General features: G+C 40.4%; 1 protein-coding gene across 3 annotated transcripts; it reads right to left on the reverse strand.

Moving 5' to 3' along the window:
- Nucleotides 1-6,002: 6,002 nt before the first annotated feature.
- On the reverse strand, nt 6,003-18,744 carry MTFR2 (mitochondrial fission regulator 2). 3 transcript variants are annotated; one of them, XM_086707945.1, is made up of 8 exons: nt 18,607-18,739; nt 18,073-18,178; nt 17,859-17,975; nt 12,315-12,419; nt 11,746-11,858; nt 10,588-10,823; nt 9,093-9,450; nt 6,003-6,404 (listed from the first exon to the last, which is right to left on the reverse strand). In XM_086707945.1, the coding sequence occupies exons 3-8, from the start codon at nt 17,919-17,921 to the stop codon at nt 6,197-6,199; spliced, it is 1,083 nt and encodes a 360-aa protein (XP_086564071.1). In that variant the 5' UTR covers nt 17,922-17,975; nt 18,073-18,178; nt 18,607-18,739; the 3' UTR covers nt 6,003-6,196. The 3 variants fall into 3 exon arrangements, with proteins under 3 accessions (XP_086564071.1, XP_086564070.1, XP_025781624.1); XM_086707944.1 differs by lacking the exon at nt 18,073-18,178 and having other exon boundaries at nt 18,607-18,744; XM_025925839.2 differs by lacking the exon at nt 18,607-18,739 and having other exon boundaries at nt 18,073-18,591.
- Nucleotides 18,745-23,064: the final 4,320 nt, after the last annotated feature.

Raw genomic sequence — 23,064 nt, forward strand, 5'->3', positions numbered from 1 at the left:
TAACTATAGTAGTCCTGTTATGAGGATTAAATGAGTCAATATATGGAAAGTACTAAGAATAGGAACTGATACATGAGTGCCACTAAAAATGAGATCTATTGCCATCACCAAAAAGGTCCATTATAGCTCACTCCCAAGTACAGTGTTAACAGAAGTTCTCAGGGATCCACAGGCCACCTCCCCCCACTGTGTCCAACCCGAGACCGCATCCCCTTGGTAGGAATATTTAGCAGGGAGTACAGAAACTGAAGTGGCACCTAAGTTGAGCTATGATTATGTCTCGTTTCACAGGAGCAAGTAGGTCATAGAATATTCATATGTATGTTGGACCTCGGCACACCTCTTTTAGCTTCTTCATTTTGCAACTGAAGAGCTTGGGGCCCAGACCACTGATAACACAGTTCTCCCGGCACATTTCCAGCACTTCTTCCATTGGTCCCCAAAGCAACATGATGTGATAACCGCTTAATGCTTCTGAGTCCTTAGAAACATAAGTAATTTCCATGAGAAGGCCAAAGCTGTGACTGACCAACCACAGGTTGCCCCTCCTCACCCCCGAATTTTTTTTTTTCTTTTCAACGTTTTTATTTATTTTTGGGACAGAGAGAGACAGAGCATGAACGGGGGAGGGGCAGAGAGAGAGGGAGACACAGAATCGGAAACAGGCTCCAGGCTCCGAGCCACCAGCCCAGAGCCCGACGAGGGGCTCGAACTCACAGACCGCGAGATCGTGACCTGGCTGAAGTCGGACGCTTAACCGACTGCGCCACCCAGGCGCCCCCACCCCCGAATTTTTTAAATGCAAATATTTTCTTGCAAGTAAGCATAAGAACCAGCTTGGTGGAAGGATGACAGGGAACCTGGGCATTCTGGGCAACCAGTACTACTCAAGCTGACTGCAACGGAAGGCAGGCTGGGTTCTGCAACACCTTTGGAAACATGTCTTCGGTGATGGACTTGATGCACCACTGTGGTCTTAGAACTCACACACCTCTGTGGAAATCGCCCTTGCTCAACACCCCGCCCCCTTTCCCAGTGTTTGGTCAGTGAGAGAATACAGAGACTCAGCATCCTCTGATCAACGGGAGACTACCCTCAGAAGGCTATCCCAGCTCCCTATGGGATCTGACAAGGGCCACCCTCATTAATACTGCATCACACCCCAGCTTCTCATGCACCCACTCCCGCTTCCTCCCTTGCAGGGTCTTCTCCTGAGAACCCCTAGACAGACTCCCTACATCTGAGTCTACAGAGAACCCCACTTGTAACAGCCCTTTCCTGATACGAAAATCTTATACTTCATTCCACTGACCAGTGTTTGGTTTTGTTTCCAATTTGAAACAAATCCAATTACACACTCAACCTCTCCAATCTAAGGAGGGCCTCTGCTTAATATCCAGCAGAAATCCTCATTCCTTATTGCGATCATATAAATAGCTGCATCTCCCCCAACCCAATTCCTGTTTAAACTTCCTAATTAAAACACAAAGATACTCGCATTGTAAAAGCAAAGGCCCTTTGATAGATACCTCACTCCCCACAATGGTCCCCTGCCACTGGTTTTGATTTGGGGCCCCAGATTTTGCGGCACACCCCTGCGAAGCCTCTCGCCTCGCTGCCCCCACCAGCACCACTGCCGTCATCGGCACGTCTCAACCAGGCAAGATTCTGAGCAGTATTAAATTCCTATGGTCTCTGTTATAAAACCAACACTTTTTCTTCATTTTCCGTGTTAAAATCCTTCATCAAATACCCTTGCTCAAACACGTTATAGGATTGACTAGTAGCCAGTTGGGAAGAATGCAACCCAGTTTAAGGCATCTGGGGAAGAGGGAGAGAGAGGGTCTCTTCTAGGGCAAGTGGGAGAGTGTTTCAGTCAGGAAATTAAGGTAGCCTTTATATAATTTGTAAGAAGAGTTTCAGCATTCATGGCATGTTTAGGCAAGTTTATGAGGTAAGCAAATGATTTTATAAATAACACACAGTATTAGATCATGGATGTACAGGGTTCATGAAGGCTTACACAGAATCCCTGAGCCTCAGGAACTCCACAGTAAACCCCAGTCACCAGAAGCCCAAGTGTGGGCCCTTTGGGAGGTTTCCTGAAGGATTTCAGGGCATGTGGTTATGACTTCCAGGACACCAGAAGTCATGCTTCCGAACAGAGGGAAGCCCAAGGCCAACTGAATCCCCGTGTCATGGTGCAGAAATGTGCTTTGGGTAGGTAGGAAATTCATCCTGAAATAGAACAGAAAAGCCTGCCCCCGCCCCCCATAAAATCACCTTGAAGTCTAACAAGAAACGTACTTCCCTTGGCAGAGGATGGCATCTTCCAAAGGTTTCTTCTCCTAGTTGTTGAGGAAGGATTGATTGTTCGTTATGTATTTTTGAGTAAGGAAACTATAAAACTGAAAACGCAAGACTCCCTTGGGGGTTAAAAAGCAGTTATTTCAGAGGGAAAAAACCCTCTAACTGCAAGGACAATGGAGGAGAAAAGGCAGATGAGGGAAATGTACATGAGGGGCAAGAGCAGACAGCTGATAACAGGATAAGAAGTATCAGAAAACTACATAGAAGGAATGACAGACAAGTGTCAAAGCTACCCTGCTGCACTTGCTGTGTCATGAATGCTTTGGACTGCAAGTAACAGAAAATCCAGAAGGCCCGTTTTTCTTATGTCTCTCAAATAACAGGAAGTCTGCAGATAGCCCTTGCTAGGAGTATTGGCTCAACAACTCTGTGATGTCAGAGCCAGGCAATGAACTGTCTAGCACAGCAACAGGAAAACCGGGCAAACCAGGCTTTTCTGAAAGGGGAGGAATCTGGCAAAATGGGTAAGTGCCGAGTCCATTCAAATGGAACCTAGGCTCCCAGCTGTTGTGTAGGCTAAAGAATCTAGGGGAACATGTAAGTGTCCACATCTCTGTAGTATATGAATGAAGAGGAATAAAATACCTATTCCAAGCATACATGTGTTTCATTTTTATTACCCAAGGCATTCTCCCTTCAAAACTCTTTCAAAAAAATAAAAAGGTTCAGACGGTTATGACACAGTAAGGAGAAAACATGAATTTGATTTGCTACAAAACACAACCAAGTTCAAAAACCACATTTACAAAAGTACAGAGTATCAATGTAAAAAGGAAAAAAGGAAGTAAAATGATAGGCATTCATATTTACATAGACGTGTAGGTAAAACTTACCAAGATTCTTTAAATATTTCTGCTTCTAACAAAGTCAGTTTCTAAGAATAATGCTTTATCACCTCAGGAGGAATTTTTAGGAGACTCAAGCTATATGATTCAGACTAGAACTATTCTAATGAAAAAATTATATTTTGTATTCTTCGAAAATCTCCAAGTTCCTGGAGGTCAAGTAAACCAGATCACTACCAATTTCTAAGATTCAAAAACTCTTAAATTAGGAAGTCATAAATGCTTTTAAGAAATTGATTTTAGGGGCGCCTGGGTGGTGCAGTTGGTTAAGCGTCCGACTTCAGCCAGGTCACGATCTCGCGGTCTGTGAGTTCGAGCCCCGCGTCAGGCTCTGGGCTGATGGCTCGGAGCCTGGAGCCTGTTTCCGATTCTGTGTCTCCCTCTCTCTCTGCCCCTCCCCCATTCATGCTCTGTCTCTCTCGGTCCCAAAAATAAATAAATGTTGAAAAAAAAAATTAAAAAAAAAAAAAAAAAAAAGAAATTGATTTTAAACATCCAGGGGCATCTGAGTGGCTTAGTCAATTAAACATCCAACTTTAGCTCAGGTCATGATCTCATAGTTCGTGGTTCAAGCCCCACATTGGGTTCTGTGCTGACAGCTTGGAGCCTGAAGCCTGCTTCGGATTCTGGGTCTCTCTCTCTCTCTCTCTCTCTCTGTCCCTCCCCCATTCACACTCGGTCTCTCTCTCTCTTAAAAATAAATGTTTAAAAAAAAAATCGAAATATACTATCATTTGCTGAGTACTACAATATATACTTAGTTTACATTAATTTCTTTAACAAAATTTTTTTATACATTTATTTATTTTTGATAGACAGAGAGAGACAGAGCACAAGTGGGGGAGGGGCAGAAAGAAGGAGACACAGAATCCGAAGCAGGCTCCAGGCTCCAAGCTGTCAGCACAGAGCCCGACGTGGGGTTCGAACTCACAAACCGCAAGATCATGACCTGAGCTGAAGTCGGACCCTTAACCGACTGAGCCACCCAGGTGCCCCAGTTTACATTAATTTCTTAATCTATTAAAGTGCCCCAGTTTACATTAATTTCTTACTCTATTAAAATGATTACCCTAGGGTGGGACCCTACTGTTCTCTAATGAGAAACATTAAGTCATTTACTACATAGCTCCTAGGAAAATCATCCAAAGCGTGCATTCAGCTTTTAATAACAGCAATATACATGCAGAAAGAAGGCCATACACCTAACCACTACCGTGAGTAGCCAGTTACCTGTTGGATCTTCCAAGAACAGAGACAGGTGTTCTTATGAGTCAAGACTGTTTAGACCCCTGCACTGATATATTCCAGTGCACAGACTTCATTCAACTTTGTTAACGGACTGAGATCCTTCAGCATGTAGTGAAAGGCACGCGGGCACACTTCAGCGACCTTTCCTTGCCAGTGTAGACTCAGCTGACATTGTTCACACATTGGTCAACGTCTTTGGGGTTTGTCAGTTCTTCCTTTAGTTCACTGTTCTGTGAAATGGGACGCCAAACTGAAATAAAGCAAACGTTCAACCCGGAAATTATTCTCAGGTAAAAGCAGATGATAATGCAATGACCAAACAACTCCTGGAGGTTTAATCCATCCAACAATAAATAGTCCTCTGAGACAGGACTATGTGTCTCTCGGGCACTGTGCCCAGAGCTGAGCACACACAAGTGAGGAGTCTCAGCTGCAGAGACTGAATGCCCAGTCAACTACAATTTGAGTCCCCGTGTGTCCAGCCCTCAGCGAGGTGCCGTAAAATATACAAAAAGAGATGGTTCTTTCTCTAAACTGCTTGTAGTTGGTTGGAGATAAAATGCTGAACACTGAACAGTGTAAGACAACCCAGAACCTCCTCGCTTATCCACCATCACTGGGAAATATGTTCCACACGGCGAACAGCTTACATAACTGAAGGTTTTCAGATATCCAAAATTTTAATAAACCCAGCTCTAGTCACTGCTCTGCCAATCCAATGTGGGGTTACAGGCAGATTATTTCAGCACTCTGAGGGTCAGGTGATACTGGCCTGACTTATTCATGCTTTTTTATTTTTAGGACATTGCTGTGAAGATCAAACGAGGCGTGCAGAAAGGTACATGGCAAGTTATACATTTCTACACAAATGTCAAATGTTTATTTTCAGGCACATTGGCATTTTTGATTGTAATAATTCTAAAGTAAACCATACTTTCTGGCCCTCTTACAGTTAAGAATGTCCAGAGTCAACATGATGAACACACCCACGAGTAACTCAAGAGACAGCCCTGCCCGTGCTGGAACACAAGTGGGACAATTTCCCCCACTCTGTTATGCTCTTTGAGTTGCTATCTGCTTTCCAGTTGTTCCGTGTCCACTGCTGAACCCCCCACCCCCCACTCCTCAGAGCTATGCACCTGCCGTTAGACCCCAGCCTCCCTCCCAACCCTCTCATTCCGAAGGCTTATTCTTCTGTACCTACTACCTCAACTGAGCTGTGATATGGGAAAACCAACCCCCAAATTAAAGCTATGTCTAAATCAAAGACACTTCAAATAAGGAGCAATTTCAAGGGTCAAATATAAATATAGAAAATGTCCTTTTAAGCAACCAAGAAGCATTGTCATTGAAGGTAATTATGATCCCATTTGCTTTTCAAAGAGCACTGTTAACATTCTATTTAACTAAATAATCCAGTCTTTATATTCGCCTGAGAAAAATACTGGAGTACTTAAGTTTCAGACTTCGTTCATACAGCAGACAGCAACATCAAGTTAGCACCCGTCCAGGACAAGCCTTTATAAACTTATGCACAAGTATTTTTCAAATCAAGTGTTTTATTTAAAAAAAAATTCATAGTAAGGTACAAGCAAAAAAGGAGCATGTAAAAGTTAACAGAAACAACAGAAACGTTAGCGGTACCAGCAAATAACTGTATGGTCCATTCTGCGCAAGAACTTCAAGAGAACTTGAAGGCAGAGATACATCATGGACAATACGCTTTTGAAAAATTAAAAAATTAACTTTACGTTATTATAGCTCACTCTTGAAGTTTCTGGACTAGAAAATGGAGAAGACTCCCAAGACCTATTTTCTTTCTCAAAGGAATCATCTTCTTGGAATGCAAATTTCTGTTTAAGTGCATGGGATATTAAAGACACTGGATCCCAGTGTGAATCTTGTCTTTTCCTCTTATGAATGGGTCTACCTCCAGGTGACCTATTTAAAGAAAAAAAAAAAAAATTGAATTAAAGCCTTGTGTAATTAATTTAAGCTCCTTGTTGACAAACATGCCAGAAATACAAGCATAATAAATTACAATCTAATTATTCTTCAAGAGATTGAAAATTTTTGCCAAGGAATAAGGAATCTGGAAGGCACAATGAATTAGGAATTAGAAAACCAAGAAACCGATGGGGCACCCGGGTGGCTCAGTCAGTTGAGCGTCTGACTTCGGCTCAGGTCATGATCTCACAGTTCGTGGGTTCAAGCCCCACGTAGGGCTCTGTGCTGACAGCTCAGAGCTTGGAACCTGCTTCAGATTCTGTGCTCCATCTCTCTCTACCTGCCTGCCCTCCCCCCTCCCCACCTCTCTCTCCCTCTCTCCCCCACAAAAAAATAAACATTAAAAAAAGAAGAAAAAAAAAAAAAGAAAACCAAGAAACCAGGAAGTCTGGTTCCTAGATGTTTGGACTGAACAACTGGATGATGGTGTTGTTGCCTTTACTGAGATGCAAAAGACTTAGGGCAGAACAGGTTTTCATTAAGCCATAGGACTAGGTGAGATCACCAAAGGAAACAATGTGGATACAGAGAGAAGGGGACTGAGGTCTGAGCCAAAGGAAGAAAGTGTTCCAAGGAGGAAGGGACCACAGACAGTACCAAATACTGCCAAGACGTCAGGTAAGAGGAACAATAAGAACTGACCATTAGATTTAGTACCAGCATTACTGGTGACCTTGACAATGCACAGTTTTCAGTGGAGTGATGGGGACAGAGACCATATTACAGTGGGTAGAAGAAGGCGGTGAGAAATGCAAACAAAGTTCTGATGAGAAGAATTTATATCAGAAAGAGAAGCAGAGAAATAATAATAGCTGGGGATATACATGTTTTGAAGATGGTAAATACTCAGGTATGGGGAGAATAAAGTAGAGAAGAAAAATTTGATGATGTAGAAGACAGAAGGGATAATTTTAGGTAAAATCCTTGAGAAGATAAGAGAAAAGGAGACCTAGTGACCAAGGGGAGAGCCTGGACATGAGCAATGGCATTCCATTCACAGTAACAAGAGAGAAGGCAGAGAACACGAACAGTGACTGTAACTGTGAAGATGTGGCAAATCTTATCTGACTCTGTAGTAATGTATAATGCACGGTTAGTTGTAGAAAAATGAGATACTGGGGGTGGAAGGGAGACTCTACCAGCCTCCTAGCTGTGTCTCCAGTTATGGTAACAGTCAGTCACTGTCTTACACTGACTGGGCCCAGTGATGCCAATAAGCCCTCTAGCTGGAACAAGTGTGCACATTCAGCCACATTCTTCTCTGTATCAGCTTCCTCACACAAGGGTCAAATCATACCCTCATTAATAATGAAATGATGTGTCTGCCCTAACACTATTATACAGAAAATATATTTTCTCACTAAAAACCTCATTGAGGGATTTCCAGATGAACACGGCAGATCTCTGTGAAATCCTACCAAAATGACAGTAAAGAAATTAAAAAAATACATACCCACAAAGACAAAGAAATTACGAGAGAGTGGGTAAGAACTGCAACAAAACACTGGAAGACAGTGAAGATAGTGGAGGGTGAGCTGCCTTCCTGAAGGGGCTCCCCTGAAGGGACTGAGGAAAAGTCTACACACTGAATAAAATGTAAAACTCAAGACTGAGTCCCCAAGTGCCCAGCATAAGAAATTAAAAAAGGAACTCTCCAGGGAACATCGTTATGAAATTTCAAACCAGGACTAAAGAGAAGATCTTAAATGTTTCAAGAATAAGGAAAATAGATTTGATACATAGCCAGGAATGAGAATGACATCAGCTTCTCCACAGGAACAGAAGCTAAAAACTGATGGAACAATGTCTTCAAAATTCTGTGGAAAAATGGTTTTCTGCCTGTTGTATACCCAGCCAAACTAGCAATGAAGTGTTAGAATAAAATCATAATTTTCAGATATGCAAAGCCTTAAAATAATCTTTTTTATAGACCCTTTCTCAGAAAGGTATGGGAAGATAGGACACCCAAGAAATGGGTGAGGCAACACAAGAGACAGGGTAGAGAATGCCATAATGATGGCCAAGGAAATCCTTGGCATGGTAACAATGCAGCAGGCTTGGGGGAACAAGACAGTGGAGCAGAACAGAGAGCTCCTACAGGGGAAATTATTTTAAAAAGAAAAAGAAAGAAACTCAGAGAGACAATTATTAGCTGCAATAAAAAATAAAATTATTCAACAAGCAAAATGTAATCATAGCATAAGGAAATGGCTTACCTGTGAATGTTTACTGTTATAAGGATGTAAATTCTGAATACTGATTTAAGTAAAGACGATGGATTTAACTATATGGGGAAGACAGAATAAGAAGTGTATTTATGTGTACATGTTAGGCGGCAGAATGTCTGAAAGGATATACTCCTGAGTTTTAACAAGCGGAAATAAATATAGTTAAAATATCAAGAAATAGCAAAAGGAAGTAGTACACTGTTCCAAAATTATGGAGATAAGACACTAAAAGAAACAGTAAAAAAAAATTGAAAATGATTCTTTCTGGGAGAAGCGTTTGGAATGAAGAAGAATCAGAGAGAAGACCTGTCTATGTTTACTTTGATAAATATAATAAATTATTACAACATCACTAATAGAATTTTGATTCATTTCTCAAGTTATGACAACATACCGTTCCACAGCACGGAGCTTAACCTTATTCATATCCTTTAGAATGTCCAACATATTCGGAACATCTTTATTTTCCTGGCTTTTCGAACGATGACTGTCATTAGTCTTACTATCACCTGACTGCTGTCTTTTCACTTCATTTGCTGAGTTATCTGAGTTACATGTATTATTAGTTCCTGGCCATGTGAGTGAACACGGACGTTGCGGAGAAGAAAGCTGAGGGGGCACTGGAGGAGGAGGAGCAGGTGGAGGGAAGAACACTGAACTTGAAAATGGATCTGGTTTGACACTCAGTTCAGCAGTTCCTGGCGATGGCCTTTGTCCCAATCTGCTAGGTTCGCTGTTCAAGTCAAAGAGGCCTAAAAACAAAGTAGTCTGTTGAAAAAATCATGCAAAATTCTCTCCAACAGAACACATAACACTAATTAGAAACAAAAAAGGAACAATTTCGGTAATGCTACTAAAATAACGATGTGGCCAGGAAAAAGAAGCAATCCCATCTGCTTAGTAATTTTTATAAGAGTCAAACCAAAGAATAAGCTTATTTTTAATCCAATTAGGATTTTCTGGGTAGGCCTTTAAAGGGAGGAAGGGTGAGAATGCATTTTAAAAAGAAATCAAAAAGTGCTTTTTCAGTAATTAACATACAGTCTGAATTTCATCCTCTATTTAAAAAAGCTAAAACACAATCAACAATTCGTAGTTAGAAACATTCAAACTGGTATATTCACTCTATGATGACACTGTAGAAATGCCCAAGCATATATTTTCTAGGCAAGGCCTAGGACGGATACTGAGTACTTAACTTTTTCACAACAGATTTGCTCCCAAAAGACTTTTTAACACGACTGGTTAAAAATAATGTGTGTGTATATTTCATTTTAATTGCTATTATTATATATCAATATGTATAATATTTATGCATAAAATACATAAAGATACAATACTGTATAAACATTTCATGTTATATATAAATTATATGTGTGTATATGGATGTGTACAGATACATGTATATATTATGTATGTGGGTGTATGTTGTTTAAAACCAGTCACATCTCTAAAAATTTAGAAAAGGATCATCTGGAAAACATTATTCAACCTGAATTTAGTGAAAGAACAGCAGCAATAACTTCAAACTACAAATACATGAAGACCTTATATTCATCTTCTTTCAAATTAATATATTCTTCCTCATAAATATCAATGCTTTTCTGAAGAGTTAGAAAAGTTTACTTAGAAAACAGCTTTTCAATACAAAAGTACAATCTACAGCAGTACAGCTGGAACCAAAGCCATGCCCCTCACCACAAATGTGTCTCCATTTATTCTACATAAACATCAGACATAGCAATATTACACCCTTGATATCCTCGACATATTTAATGTCATTCACAAGACACATTAGCATCTGATGCTCTCATTTGGGACCCTACTGACTGAAATGAAATGGTAGGTGAGCACCATCTAACTAAGACAGAACGCAGCATGGCACTCACCAGCGTTTGCACGGTTTTTCAGTTCCTGCATTTGCACAATTGCAGCGATCTGAGTGCGAAGAAAAGTCAGCTCATCTTCGAGGGCAGCTATTTTTTTAATTGCAGCTTCATTTACAGGCCCATCGATTTTGGTCCGTTTATTCTGTCTTGGAGCAGGCAGCAATGGATTCCAAACTGGTGGCAAAGGATGGAAAAATTCCATTTTCTTCTCTTCTTCATTTTTCCATATGCTATTTCTGTGGGTAGAAGGAAGGAAAAACTGAGGGGGGAGGTGGAATTTCCCCAAAGAAATAAATTCTTTCAGACAAAGAGGAATAAAGACACAAAAACAAAAATCAGAGTAGCTCTCTTTATCTCATCATTGTCTCCAGACTCACTGAGGACAAGTACAACAGCTTATGTAACTTTGTATTCTCAATATCTAGAACAGAACAGTTGCCTTTAATAAGTGACCAGTAAGTGGTCAGTGAATGAAGGAACAAGTCTTGCTTTTACACTGTAAAACAAAAATAATTGTCTTGTAACTGTTCTACCTAATTGGTTTAAACACAGTACAAATTGATTTATTTAGAAATAAAGTTGATTTACTTAGAAATTCTACATACTCTGAATATATGGTACTGAATGGCCTTATACTAAGCATTATGTCAGGGATACGTTTATGGTATTCTAATTTTTTTTAATTGATAAACCACTTTGATACATAATAAATTTAGCCAGAATATTTGGATAATTGACCCTTATTGTGTTTATAGCCTATATCTGAATATACTAACACTTAAGTTAGTACTCCCGAACAGTAACACATTCAAATTTCAAATATATTTATTTAACATCGTTGCCTGGTACACAGTAAACACTATTTAAGTTTTGGCTAAATATGTAAAAAATAACCAAATATGGTATCTAGCAGAGGAAACAGCTTTCTCCTAAAAATGGACATAATGATTTTGACACCCTTTTAATATCATTCCTTCCTAGGCCTACATTAAGAGAAATGGGAAATAAAAATGTCATCCTTATTAGGAAGATATTAGTAGGTCACAGGGCAGTACAGAGACAGACACAAGATTCAATTAGTATGATCGAACTTCAACACGTGCAAGAATTAAGATTACAGCCCATATCCCACCTTCCACAGGAAGTATGTAAAATTACCGAAATCTGAGATAACTGCCTTCTTCATCATTTGCCACACGCAAAGTATCAGCAAAAGATGGAACTACAGATCCATAGTTACCAGGGTCTACAGAGTTCAATAGAGGGATCAACTAAAGTAAAAAAGGAGAAGAAAAAAAAAAAAAAAGTCAGAGCTTTGCTGGGGTGGGGGGCAGGGGGTAGAACACATGCATGCCCATGGAAATTGCCTAAATTAAAAATCCCTGAGTTAAGAGGAAAAAGGATATGCAACAGAAAAACATGCACCTGTTAGCAGGGCAAAAAATACTGAGGAAAATGTTATCTGAAGTCTAAACATGTAGCAATATTCTCTACCCTGGTTAATGTCATCTGTCATAAAACACAAACTAGAAGAATAAAATAAGCTATTCAGGTGTTGCTTTGTGTCTGCTCATCTTTGAATGTAATTACTTAAGAAATAAACACAAAAACATGCAAGAGGTTTTTGGCTTTCAGGAAACAGTTCTTCTTCTGTTCTACTCTATCTCTAGAAGTACCTGGGATTATTGTATACATAGTGCTTAAACAATGCATGTTGACTGACTTACCTCAAAATTAGGCCTGGGACAAGGTTCTAGAGGAAGAATTTTCCCAATAAGACGAACAATACTCCGAGCTGATCCATAGTCTTTATTTTCTCTAATCTGCAAAACCTATTTACACATAGAACATTGTTTAAAAACTACTCTGTTAGGGGCGCCTGGGTGGCTCAGTCGGTTAAGCGTCCAACTTCGGCTCAGGTCATGATCTCGCGGTTTTCGAGTTTGAGCCCCGCGTCTGGCTCTGTGCTGACAGCTCAGAGCCTGGAGCCTGCTACAGATTCTGTGTCTTCCCCTCTCTTTGCCCCTCCTATGCTCATGCTCCATCACTCTCTGTCTCCCAATAATAAATAAATGTTAAAAAATTAAAAAAAAAAAAAAACCACTATTCTGTTAAAGCCATGTTTATATATCCATGAAGAAAAATAGATGTAAAGGATGCACTAACACTTATTTTGAAAAGAAAATACAGAAGGGCATACTCAAAGTATTTTCTTCAAAGAATTAAACTTTGGGGCGCCTGGGTGGCTCGGTCTGTTAAGCATCCAGCTCTTGATTTTGGCTCAGGTCATGATCTCAGAGTCCTGAGACGGAACCCCTGTCCAGCTCCGTGCTAAGCTCAGAGCCTGTTTGAGATTCTCTCTCTCTCTTCTCTCTCTCTCTCTCTCTCTCTCTCTGTCTCTCTGCCTCCCCTGCCCCTGCTAGTTCTCTAAATAAATAAACTTAAAAAAAAAAAAATTAAACTCCATTCATATTTGTCCTAAAAAGAAAAAAAAAAAAAAAAAAAAAAAGGATGGGAGTTAACCTATGTAATATTCCAGAAAGAAAGGTCTCTTAAGAAAGCACCACAGGGGCACCTGGGTGGCTCACTTGGTTAAACATCCAACTTCAGCTTAGGTCATGATCTCCCAGTTCGTGCATTCGAGCCCCACATCGGGCTCCATGTTGACAGCTCAGGGCCTGGAGCCTGCTTCAGATTCTGTGTCCCCCTCTCCCTTTGCCCCTGTCCTGCTCATGTTCTGTTTCTCTCTCTCAAAAATAAATAAACATTAAAAAAAAAAAAAAAAAAAGGACCACAAATTCATTTTTGTCCTATTTCTGATAACGACAAAATACTTTAGGGGCGCCTGGGTGGCTCAGTTGGTTAAGCGGCCAACTTCGGCTCAGGTCATGATCTCGTGGTCTGTGAGTTCAAGCCCTGCGTCGGGCTCTGTGCTGACAGCTCAGAGCCTGGAGCCTGCTTCAGATTCTGTGTCTCCCTCTCTCTGACCCTCCCCCATTCATGCTCTGTCTCTCTCTGTCTCAAAAATAAATAAACGTTAAAAAAAAAAAAAAAAAAAAAAAAACTTGAGGGAACTTTATCCAGAAAAATTGCCTCCTCTCCTCCCAGCTAAACATCTTTTGGCCCAGTCAAAAATTGACAATTTCAGTTTCTCAAACAATGAGGTAATACAGAGTGCACTTATGTAATTCCTTTCAAAGGTGAAATAAAGAGGGGGAACAAACTAATCCGGCATTAGACAATTTAAGAATTCTTTACTTACAGCGAACTATATCTGCCAGAAGTCAGTTCTTAAAAAGATGATAGAAATGAAATACGCTACTATAATTCAAATAACATCTTGTCTTTGGCTTGGGCTTTCCAAATTGGTGTAAACAATTCCCACAGAAGCCTCCTCAAAAATATGACATAATATTTCTGCTTTTGGCAGAGATTTCAAGACAAAGAAAGCACTTTCTTCAAAAAGCATTAAAACTTGGACTTTTCTTTTTTCCTAAGATCCCATAACAAGGAGAGTTTATTACAAGCAACAGACGTAGGTAGCATCCTAACAGCATCTTCTTGGAAATGGACATACAGTTCTAGAACTCAGGAAAAAAATCTGGGATTTAGATGGATTTGGGAATCGTCAGCAGACACAATACATGATAGGTAAAAATTAAAGCCATTTGACTAGTTGAGAAAAACTGGGGCTAGAGAGGAAGATCCGGAAGCCACTGGCACAGAAAATGCCATTCCTCTACTTTCAAATAGTAAGATTCTGAATGTATCCGATCACATCCAAACACCTGAGTTCAGAACCTGACTATATGAAAGTAGAGGAAACATTAAAACATTAAACTGATTACATCATAGGGTGCCTGGGTGGCTCAGTCAGTTAAGTGTCCAACTTCAGCTTGGTGTCGTGATGCCGCGGTTTGTGAGTTCGAGCCCCGGGTCGGGCTCTGTGCTGACAGCTCGGAGCCTGGAGCCTGCTTCAGATTCTGTGTCTCCTTCTCTCTCTGTTTAATGTTTAATAAAAAATTTGAAAAATCTTTTTAAACAGATTACATCCACTGGCCTCATAAGCTTCCATCAATTCTGTGATCTCAGTCTCCACAACATCCTCCATGTATTCTGTATTATTCTCCAGTCACTCTGAAAAGTCCTCTGCCACTTGGCCCAGTTCTATCTATCCGACTGAATTACCCACTCACTACGTCAATAACACGAGCTCTTTTGCATATAGGAATTTTCCTCATGGTCTCAAAGACAAGCCAATGTTATCCTAATTGCCAAGAACTTACGCATGTGCCCAAAGGGCACCACTCTACCTCCAGCCCTGGCACCAGCTGTTTTTACCTGTGTTCAAATGTCAGATGCACACTCCTCTACAAATTTGACTCTGCTTTCGGGAACTTCCTAGGCTCTAAATTCCTAAACCAGTTCCAAGGAGCACCACACAACAGGATACCTAACTACACGTAACTTTGTTTCATTTGCCGTGTTCTCTCTGCTCCATTACGACTGTCAACTCCAGGGGTAGAGATGTGTTTATGTTCCTTTTCAATCCTACAGGGTAGTAGTTCTTAACCATAAATCACAATCACCTACACCTACAATCACTTCAGAAGTACGTATTCTGCAAAAGAAAAAAAATACAAACCACATATGTAAGACAAATTTTCTAGTAGCTACATCTGAAAAAGTAGAAAGAGGTAAAATTAATTTATGTTCATTTATTTTTGAGAGAGAGAGAGACAGACAGGGCAAGGGAAGGGCAGAGAGAGAGAGGGAGACACAGAATCTGAAGCAGGCTCCAGGCTCTGAGCTGTCAGCACAGAACCAGATGCGGGGCTCGAACCCGCAAGATGTTGATTATGACCCGAGCCAAAGTTGGATGCTCAATCAACTGAGTCTTACAGGAGCCCCAAGTGTTTATTTTACTTTTGAAACAGAGAGAGGGAGAGTATGAGCAGGGGAAGGGCAGAGAGAGACTGGGAGACAGAGGATCTGAAGCAGGCTCTGTGCTGACAGCAGACAGCCCAATGCAGGACTTGAACTCACAAACGGTGAGATCATGACCTGAGCTGAAGTTGGATGCTTAACAGACTGAGCCCCCCAGGCGACCCGGACTTTACTGATGTGACTTTCCTACCAAGCAGAGATTTTCAAGTTGTTTCAGTGATAGGTTCATTACCACTCAAAAAGTGTTCATCCTCTTGATATTATGTGTTCTCATATTACTAATGGATAAATTACCCCAACTACTCTTAGCTGGAGAAAATAAATTACAAAAACAACAATATTTAGAAAGACTACAAATCCATGCTGACTTCAGCTGGGTATTCTGCACAGGTATATTCTGCGACCTCTTCAGAGCATGTGTTGTTCTCTACTGTCTTGCCCAAAGCAATCACCGATCTCTGAAATCCCCAAAGCCACCATTTTTATTACCTGGCAGAAGCCTTGACTCTGCTCTTACTGAGAAAACCAAGGACTCCAACTTAACATACCTCAATTTTTATTTCTCTCCATTCCAAACCTCTCCACCATCTCTCACTTTTATCCTACTCAACTGTCTGTCCTCTTTCCAAGACTTATTATTTATATTCCTTGCCCAGCTACCTTCTCCAGGACATTGCTCATCACTCGCTCTTTCATTTGAATTTTTAACTTTTTTTTCCTGTCTATGAGGTTCTTCTCCAATGCTTGCAAACATGAAGTTATCTCTAACACTGGAAAAAAAAAAAAATGTCGATCCTACTCCTTCAAGTTGATGGCTCTTGATCTCTTTTCACAAACTTTTCAAAAGTAAGTTGCTGATGCCACTGCCCTTCCTTAGTTATTCTTCAAACTACACTACAGCCGCCACTCCACCTACACAAACCCCTAAAGGCATCAATAATCCAATAATAAGCAGATCTTTAACTACTATTCAGTCCTCATTATCTTCAATGTATTCTTGAAATTCAAAATGCATCAGTAACACCCAACATCTTCCATTATGTCACCAAAGTCCCTGAATTCAAATATCAAAAGAATGTAGATAACCACAAATCTGAAATCTCTTTTTCCAACATTCTAGAACTATTTCTCTATCTGTAGGATATTTGTATTTATATAATCCAACAGCACATCTGGCTCACTTCACCTCCTGATTCAAACTAGTTCCTCATACTGAATTGCCTATTTATAATATAATAATTGCCTATTTATAATTTATAACCACTCTTCAACTTACTTTTGTTTAAAATCTTGAAAGTGTCCTTGGCTATTCTCTTCTAATTCACCCCAACAAATAGCAATGATTTGCCCATTCTATAAACTCCCCAACTATTCTTTCTTATATTCAATCTTGTATTATAGTTATCTGTATGTTTTTATTTGTCATATTGTATTTTAAGCAGTATGAATACAAGATCGTGTATTGCTCTATACCACCCAAAGAACCAAGCATATTGTGTTGGATATGGTAATGCTCCATAAGTAGAGAAAATTGGATTTGCTTGTACTTCTTAGGCCTAAGTCATCCTCTCTCCAGATTTATTCTGAATTTGTTGAGCTATAACTTGCCATTATATACCCAAATATCAAACTTAAATTACTTTATTTTAAAAAAAAAAAAAATTTTTTTTTAACGTTTATTTATTTTTGAGACAGAGAGAGACAGAGCATGAGCATGGGAGGGTCAGAGAGAGAGGGAGACACAGAATCGGAAGCAGGCTCCAGGCTCGGAGCCATCAGCCCAGAGCCCGACGCGGGGCTCGAACTCACGGATCGCGAGATCGTGACCTGAGCTGAAGTCGGACGCCCAACCGACCGAGCCACCCAGGCGCCCCCAAACTTAAATTACTTTAAATAAAACCACTGGATAATTAAAATATATTTTACCTGTGAAGGTCATATCTATATTTTGCTGCATGTGCACCTTTTGCTGGCATTTGACCTATCTAGTAAATAGGTTGCTAATAATCTTATCCTCCCCCTCCCCCCACCTTTTTTTTTTTTTTAAGTAAACTCTACACCCAACTTGGGGCTTAACTCACAACTTACAACCTGGAGATCAAGAGTCACATGCTCTTCCGACTGAGCCAGCCAGGCGCCCTTAATTTTATCCCTTTTTTTAACGCAAACTACCTAAGGTACACTATTGCAAACTCAGCTTTGTTACACCTGAAAAGTAACAATCTTGCCTTAAATTAAATGTTTACATATATATAGATCATTTTCAAAGTAAGACCCAGCAACAAATACAACAGGTTCATTCAAATCCATTAAAAAACATTTACCTGGTCTATGGGAACACCAAAATATTCCAGCATCTCTCTTAAGATATTCAGTATGAGTGACATTGATGAAACAAATACATTAGCGAATTCAAGGAAACATTATCAGTTTCTTGATACCTTCCGGAAAAACAATTTAGAAAATATTACTCTTGACCAAAAAAACAAAAAACAAAAAACAAAAAACACGATTGCCATCAAAACTGTATTAAGTAACCTGGAGGAATCCTTTCGTTTCACATTACACCATCAACTGATCTCTTTTGGCCAGCAGTATTTTGAAGGAAGTCAAAGAGAGAGAGGAATGAAGACGTGGGGAAGGGCTGATAAAGGAAATTTCAATTTATCAGTTAAATTGCACTAAAAGTTCATAAGATGTTTCAGCCTTAATAAATATCAACCAACAATAAATTGGACACTTAACAGGGAAGCCTTTAGGTTAGCTGCGACAGCGAAGTCCCCGCTCTCCTGGAAGCTCTGGGTTGAGGAGAGGGATGAGTTCAGCTCCTGAAGGCAGGCAGGGGGCCGACCCAACGCTTTAACAAATGAACAGCGGCTCTTCCTCACAAACGAATAGGGTACCATCCATCCTCCTCGCTCATTTTAAAGACAAGAATTTGGACCCCAGATACGCGACGTGACTCAGTCACCCAACTGAGTAACAGGCCGAGACTAGCGCCGGTGGTGTCAGTCGCCTTGGCCGCAAGCTTCCTCAGGGGCTCTCCAAACCCAGAATGATCGCCTTGCTCACCTTCCTCCGAAGCCGAGCCTGCGAGCAACCACCGGGACACCAAGCTGCGGTCCTTAAGAAACGCTGCCTCGAATCCGCAGTCAGGGACGCCCTACGTGCGCCCGTCCTGGTACAGGAGCGCTCGGACGTCGACTCGTGTCCGCCCGCGCGCCTCGGTTTGCAAGCCACAGACGGTAACGACGCCCCCCACCGACGGTAACGACGCCCCCCACCGACCCGGGGCTGGACATGCAAACCCCTTCCCTCAACCTGGGTAACTCCGCAGGATGCTTGGCCCTTACCTCCGGTCTCCCACCCACCTTGCGGCTCGCCCCGAGGCCGGGCACAACTTCCGCGTCCCTGAACGAAAATCAAACTCCGCGGGCCAAGCCAGTTTCCGAGCTTATTGGACAAGCCTAAACATATGTGCTTCTGATTGGCTGCGCTATGACGTCAGGCTAGTTACGGTTATTTGGGCCGGCTACTGGGATATTTCCTTCTTCCTCTAGGGGGCGGGCCTTCCGCGAGGCAACCAATAGAAGCCTAGAGACAGCAGGTGGAACGGAGGGGGGGGGGTGCGAAGATGGTGACGCAAGCTTCTGACGCGTCCTTAGATTCCTCCATGCTAAACTACTGGTGTCTACTACACGGTGTCATCAAAGTATTAAGGGTCTTGAGCCAGGCACGCGATCCGGAATTCGTCCCTTTTCGCAGTGTCGTCCCCTATACACCCAGACGCTAAGCGGGGCCGCGCTCTCCTCTTCACTTGAAGTCGCTATTTGTTGTCTGATCATTTCATTCAAACATTACCTGCTTATGGGATTAGCAGAACCTAAGCAGTCTTCGAGGGATGTGCACCTTTGCAGTACTTATAATGTTCATTCACCAAACGCTCCTGGTTATCCAGGCTATCAAATATGGACCGGACGTTAACCTGGCCGAGTATTGTTAAGTAAGGACTAAATCCTATCAAGTGATACCCATTTTTAATTCTGGTCTGGGTTTTACTGGCTTCGTAAGACAGAGCAACATCTTTATTCCTACTTCAGCCAAGGATGCACTGGAATGACATGACAATTTAAGATCAACTGTGCCTGCTGCTGACCTACATTAAAACAAAATTTTTAAAAATGGGGTATTTTGAACTAATTTCTCTATAGTCCACATTTACTCATTCAATACTGAGTGTTACATGCCAGGCACTATTCTAAGCATGGGAAATGCAGTAATGGGCAAGACCAGTAAGGTCCTCACCCTCCTGCAGATTACATTCTAGTAGAGACATCAGAGAGGCTATCCCTGAGCATTTTTAAACCCCATCTCTTTCCACTCTTTTCTTTATAGCACTTATCACCACGTATATTCATGCTACCGCTATCGCCAAGCTAGAATGTAATCTCTAGAACAGGTACTTCTGGCTTGAACCATGCTGCTTCTCTAGTGCTTTAGGTAAGTGCCTAGTATATGGGGCGCCTGTCTGGCTCAGTTGGTGGAGCATGCAACTCTTGATCTCATGAGGGGTCAGGAGTTCAGACGCATTGGGTGTAGAGCTTACTTTAAAAAAATAAAATTTAAAAATTCTTAGAAAGTGTCTATTATATACAACGAACAATCAATACTTGAGTAAGATAACCGGATATGGGACAAAACAGACATCAGGAATGATCTGTAACTAAGTAACTGGCAGAATATCCCAGTAGTCCACACTAGGTTAAGGATGAAAAGGCAGAAGAGGCTGTTGGACAAGGTATAAGTGAAAGCAAATGGGTCAGCCACCTTACTTGGTATCAGTGAGTCACTATTTCTTCAAGTACCTTGTCCTTTCCTTTTGCCCTCATAAGTATATAAATCATGATCTTGTAGCCACCTCCCTTTCCAGTCTGATATCAATCAGCACACATTACAGCCAGACCAACACTTCCTTGGAGAATATTAAAATAGGAACCAGCACTAAAGCTACCTTCACCATGCACGCTACACCCTCCATGAATGTTTTGCTGACAACTTACCCCTAACGTTCTTCAGAGATCTCTCCTCCATTTTGTTTACGAAAGCACTCATACATACCACATCTTGATAACCTTTTGAGATTTGACAGTATTTTTCAATTGCTCATGTTTACATGAAATTACTTTCTTGGCCTTTTAGAATGATACAAGATTCAGGAAAGCTTTTTTGACTTCAGTTACCTTTTCTGTTGTTTTTGAGTAATGTTCAGAAATATGGTGGCTTGCTTTCTAAGATTTTCCTGATTGTGTTCCCCTCCCCCAGTTTGATCTAAGCCCTCTCCTATGGTCTCTACACTCAATGATTATACTTTTGCTACTTTCTTCTCAGTGTGGGGTCCAGTCCTGTCCTTAAAAGGCAGTCTTGTTTTGAGAGTTCACTGGGGAAAATTGTCCCAGTCTCTCCAATCCTTCCTTTGGGTACCTTGCACTCACTATGGAGAGGACAAAATCCAATTTTCAGTTGAGTAATTTGAGATTCTCCTTTTCTCAAGTCTGCCAGACCCTACCCCAACTCTTCCTTCTCACATAGAAACCAATACCAAGCAGGTTGATGGTTTTCCCCATTTGATATTTGGAGGTTCATCACCTAGTTTAATTCCAAAAGCTGTCCATAGGTATTTGGTTTTGCCATCCAAATGTATTTTTCCAGAACTACTAACACTTTATAGATAATCATCATACTATGTTCTGGATCCCCAACACCGAGAATGTTTTATTCACCTTTACACCCATTGCCAGGCATACTTTTTCAGTGAATAAACGAAAGGTGAGAGGCTGAGGGCTGGTTTAGACAAAGGCTAGAAAGATGTGTATACTCAATTTTGCCAAATACCCAGCAGAGCCCCATTAGCCTATGCCACAAGCCTAAGTTTGTTTTTGGTGATGAACTCAAGTTACTGTAGTTATCTTAAACAGTGGGAAAGAATACAAATTAACCTTCTACCAAAGTAGGAAATAGCCTCTCCAATGTTAACCATAAGGGTTCGTATGTAAATGTGATCTCCACATTGAGATGTGCTAACCCAGAAAGTTCATTTAAATTTTACATTTCAAAAAGAAAAATATTTAGGCCCTTTTTCTTTCTATTCTGCCTATGCTTGAAGCCTCTCAGGGGTAGTGCTAATACAGTATACTTAAACCAACCAGCGCTATTTAAAAGATTAAACACCTCTTAAAATTCATTAAACCTTTACAATTATTTATTCAAAAATTTTAAATATTTGAGAGCAATTAGACCAAAATTTTCCCTGATCCTAAAATCATATTTCAAATTAAATTCTAAAAATGTGCTTTGTATTGACAATTAAAATAGTTAATATAAGAGACCTATTAACTATATTTCTAGGTCTATTTAAACTGTAGTAATATCTATACTCTAAATTGCTATTTACTTGTAGTGTTACATTAAAATTATAAAACCAAAGTTAGATGTTTATAGTCTAAAAGCAGGATTTCTTTTTACTTGAGCCTTTAAAAAATTTATACAAAAGAAAAACTAGGTTATGCTTAGTGTATGAATCCAAAGGTCTTATGTGTCTATAACTACTCATACTATGTTCGAACAAAAATAGTTTACTATAGCTAGACCGCTCTAAAGGCAGAAAGGTGAACTGCTGCTTGATTTTTCTGGTTCCATTTTTTTTTTTTAGAAGATTCATATGACTTCATAGACTCTGTACTCTGTTTTCTGATACAATCTTACGTTCACAAATAGGAATGCCTTGACTCTTGTGAATCACTTAAAAAGAGTTGGTTAAAACCTAGAACACAGAAAAAATAGTTAAAGGATGCCCTTCTAGTCTTATCCCAGTTCTGGATCACTCAGACAGTCAGATATACATCAGTGCTACTAATGTTTGCATTTAGGCCTTTTCATTTTTAGCAATAATCGACTCATAATTAGATACTGTCATGGTCCCAGTAACAGGAATAAAAATATTCTACTTCATAAAAATTCCAAGTAACTGATTTGGATCATCTTACAACTAGTAACAAATTATTTGCCATCCAAAGATCTGATATATATCGTAAAGAATATGGCATAAGTCTTACAAAAACAAACAACAAAAAAAACTAAATTCATTCCTATTGCAACATTGAAAAAAAAGTGGCAATATGCAGCATTTCTTTTTAATTATCACTGACTGTACCCTCAGATGGTAACACACAATAAAGCAAGCACCTGAGAGTAAAAGGTAGCTCTTAAACTTCAATTAAGTAATCCAGAGAACTAGGAAAAAACTTCAGCTTCAGATAACACAGATTCCTGACAAAGACTTCCAGATTCTCAATACTTTTACAAGCAGAAAACTTGCTATTTACAAGCTAACTACTCTTTTTAAGTACGTACATGTCAAATATTAGCTCACTGAGTCAATCAATAAAAGTCTATGTATCTATGACTTTTATCTACTGGCTCTGGTTGTCCTCTAAATACAGAACATGTTAAAATGATAAGGCTGGACAAAGT

This window comes from Puma concolor, chromosome B2, assembly GCF_028749965.1.
Source record: "Puma concolor isolate L17-30 chromosome B2, mPumCon1.1.hap2, whole genome shotgun sequence".
NCBI lineage: Eukaryota > Metazoa > Chordata > Mammalia > Carnivora > Felidae > Puma > Puma concolor.

Coding starts and splice junctions, on each gene's coding strand:
- MTFR2 (XM_086707944.1), bottom strand. CDS start 17,921: ATGTCACTCATACTGAATATCTTAAGAGAGATGCTGGAATATTTTGGT. Junction 9,451..10,587: donor GAAAAACCGTGCAAACGCTG/GTGAGTGCCATG, acceptor CTTTGTTTTTAG/GCCTCTTTGACTTGAACAGC. Junction 6,405..9,092: donor AAGCTCCGTGCTGTGGAACG/GTATGTTGTCAT, acceptor TTCTTTAAATAG/GTCACCTGGAGGTAGACCCA.